A 3,426-nucleotide genomic window follows, 5' to 3' on the forward strand; every position below is an offset into this window, starting at 1 on the left:
GCCAACCTTCCTAGTGAGCAATTAAATAAGAAGCTAATCAAATGCCAAACAATGAGTGTACAAGTTTTTGGACAGTGATTGGTGCAACTTTATCATATGAAATATTAGCAACCCATCATCTGAATTTTTAAATCTGGAACTGACTTGACCAGACCAAATTTAATATATGACAAATATTAACAACTCAGAATCTGAAGTTGAAACTTGTCCACGAACTTCCAAACCAACTCAAAACCAAGGTCTAGCTAGACCCAAATATATATATCTGAAATTTTTATTTCAACTTACCCTGAATAAGTCAAATTCAACTCAATTGGGCCCACTAAACCTCTTATCACATGATACTTTTTTTAAGCTTTAGCAATTAATTAATCAGCTTAACCTCTAAGATGCAACTTAGTAACATATCCAAGTAACAAGGGTATTTAGCAATCACCCCTGCCCAATACTTCCACCATGTTCCCCACAGCACTCTGCCAGTCTCCCCCTCTCTCTCTCTCTGTATGGCTTGACTCTCACGCCATTGCAATTATATCTCCCCTCATTTGCCCCAGTCTCTGCTCTCTCTCTCTCTGTCTCCCTCCTGCGCAGCCTCCAAGCTTGGCCATGGGCGTTCTGCGAGACCCGGGCCGCCGTCTCTCCGTTGCATTCGCCCTTCTCTTCTTCGCCGCAGCTCTTGGTAAGTTTACTGACTACGAGCAACTGCTAACACTTAAAAATCCCATGGCTAATCACTAAATCTATGTGTTCTCTGTACCCACTAGCCAAAGTTCCTCGGTCTCTCTCTCTCTCTCATTCCTCAGCCTAGAATCTCTTGCTCCGTACTCATTTGGGGAGCTCTTCTTACTAGCTTCAACTCTAAAAATCCCTCCTTTATTCACCATCCCTTCTTAATCTCATGTTCCTCACTTGCCCTGTTCCCAAGTGGAAAGGAAAAAGAAAACTCCTGGTCCCCCCCTCTTCTCCCGATAGCCAAAGGCCCTCCTTTCCTTTTACTAGTGCTGGCTAAAAATGTCAAACGAATCACAAACTCACTAAAAGGACTCACCTTTCTTTGGCTTTTGTTTGTTATCCAAACCTATTAATACTCCCACTGGAATAAAAGTTTATGTTTTCTCATTTATCTGTGCCCAAGATGTGGTTTTTATTCAATGAATGCTTCAAACAACCAAAACTGTGCTCTCAAACTTCCCTTTTTGTTGCAGTTCTGGAATTCTAGTTACTATTATATAGAACTAGCCAGAAAGTGTAAAACAGAACACCAAACTTCACTTAGGAAGCCCCCCTTTTCCTAGGTTTAAGCGCTCTAGAAATTTTTTTAAAAAAATCACCTTTTTATTCAGTAATAATTCCTCAAACCCCTCCAATACTCTGGTATCAAATTCACATGTTTATGATGGTTTTAGATATTCTTGTTGCTATTGCTATTACTCGCCAAAAGAGCAAAACAGACCACTAAAACTCGCTTAAAAAGCTCGCATTTTTTTTTTCCGGAAGACGCCTTTTTTACTTAAATAAAAAACCATATTTTTCCTCGTTTGTTTGTGCCCAAGATGCGATTTTTATTTTAGTTCCTTAAACCGATCAAAATCCCGTTACGAAAATCCCATTTTTATCAGAGTTTTGTCATCATTCGAAGGCTGCAAAGAATTAATGAGTAATTTTCTTTCGTTTTAGGCAGTGGATTGGTGGTGGGAGCGGCCGCGGAGAGGGAGGAGGAGGCGAGGGGGAGGCATCATTTGGAGAAGTGGGAGCACTTGGAGCTGCAGCCGGTGGCGCGGCGGCGGCTGGTGGGTCCGGGGTCGTCGCCGCCGACGTGCCGGGGGCGGTGCGGGCGGTGCCTCCCGTGCCGGCCGGTGCACGTGGCGATCCAGCCGGGGCGGTGCACGACGGAGGAGTACTACCCGGAGGCCTGGCGATGCAAGTGTGGGAATAAGCTCTTCATGCCCTGATTCTGACTTCCCTTAGTATTAACACTTACTATTCTTACGAATCAATAGAGATAGAGCTAGAAAGGCAGAGGCTCCTGAATTCCTTTGACCTCTTCTTCTGAAACTATGTATTTATTCTAGTGTTTGTAAGAATTCTATCTCTTTTTCTTTTTTTTCTTTTTCTTCCCCCCCCGTCTAGGCTTTAGATGGTGCTAGCTTTGAGGGCTGGAATGGAGATAATATTAGTGTTGTCTCTCCCTTCTTTTCTTTTTTTTTTTGTGTTTCCCAAGGGACAAGGTGGGTGGAAATCATGTGATTATTTTATTTGTTTCTTGTAGGACATCTGATGCAGTTTTGATTGGTATTTGACATGAGCTTTGGGATCCTGAAAAGGTTGAAGCCCAGCTTTTAATAGATAAGTGTGGAATTCATAGTGTATATATATATATATATATATATATAATGGAAATAAATTTAAAGGAAAAATGTTAGGCCACCTCACTAGACTCTAAACTGCCACATCAAAGTAATTAAGCATAATTCACAAGCTAAGTCAACATCCCATATCAAATCAACATTGTTTATGATAAGTCCAAAGTCCAAGTCTTAACATTTCTAGTGTAGTCAATTGCTTGTTTTGCCTCTCAATATGTTGAATCGATCCATTTGTGTTATTGCTTAGCCATTGCACCTCTTAACCATTTGCATGGAGATTCATGCTCAAACCACAAACTTTTGTCGCAAAAAATGTTGATTCATTAGCAAATTGCTCGAAATGCTTGCTGATTAACTAAAACTTCCATGAACTATTGTTTGCTAATTAGAACAGACCATGATAGCTGTTTGGAAGTTTGTCATCCCGAGTTATCCATACTTGTCACATGCTTGATTCCCAGAACAACTGAAAAAAAAATGTTGGTGCCTTGATCTGGCATATTCATTTATAATTTTTTATCATTGTATTCCACTTAATAATTGTTGCTTAAAATACTATCTAATTATGCCAGCCTTGGGGTCAATTTTGTTCACTTTGCTCCTTGTTTTTATCAGAAAAAGATTGGGCAAAGCATGACTAGTTCATGGAGACCCACTTCTTGCTTCTTTTTATGGGAGTTATCTTCTAACACTAATACTTGTGACCAATGTAAAACAATCACTTTGATTCCCTGGGTGACGATGATACTACAAAGATGGTAGCTTTGCTTTTCTTCTATTTTTTATTATTATTGGAGATATTATTTATGAGAATTTATATGGGCGTGTGTTTAGACTTATTTATGCGCTAAATAGATCTTGTATGCTTATACAAGATCAAAAAATCAAAATAATATCTTTTCAGCTAGTTTTTTTGAATGAAATTTTGAGTTGTGACAAAATAGTATCGGATCTATGCTCTATATAGATTAAGGGACATTGCAGCACAAATTTATTGTGCTGATCACATGCCGATTGTCATACATGTGATTAGATTTGTATGCAAAGATTAAAAAAAAAA

The 3,426-nt window shown here is 39.3% G+C and overlaps 1 protein-coding gene across 1 annotated transcript; it reads left to right on the forward strand.

Moving 5' to 3' along the window:
* The first annotated feature begins 446 nt into the window (after nucleotides 1-446).
* LOC103695968 (EPIDERMAL PATTERNING FACTOR-like protein 5) lies at nucleotides 447-2,323 on the forward strand. The gene is made up of 2 exons (XM_008777428.3): nucleotides 447-679; nucleotides 1,678-2,323. Exons 1-2 carry the CDS (start codon nucleotides 457-459, stop codon nucleotides 1,950-1,952), a joined length of 498 nt encoding a protein of 165 aa, XP_008775650.2. The 5' UTR covers nucleotides 447-456; the 3' UTR covers nucleotides 1,953-2,323.
* Nucleotides 2,324-3,426: the final 1,103 nt, after the last annotated feature.

This window comes from Phoenix dactylifera, chromosome 11, assembly GCF_009389715.1.
Source record: "Phoenix dactylifera cultivar Barhee BC4 chromosome 11, palm_55x_up_171113_PBpolish2nd_filt_p, whole genome shotgun sequence".
Taxonomy (NCBI): Eukaryota; Viridiplantae; Streptophyta; class Magnoliopsida; order Arecales; family Arecaceae; genus Phoenix; species Phoenix dactylifera.

Coding starts and splice junctions, on each gene's coding strand:
- LOC103695968 (XM_008777428.3), top strand. CDS start 457: ATGTTCCCCACAGCACTCTGCCAGTCTCCCCCTCTCTCTCTCTCTGTA. Junction 680..1,677: donor CTTCTTCGCCGCAGCTCTTG/GTAAGTTTACTG, acceptor CTTTCGTTTTAG/GCAGTGGATTGGTGGTGGGA.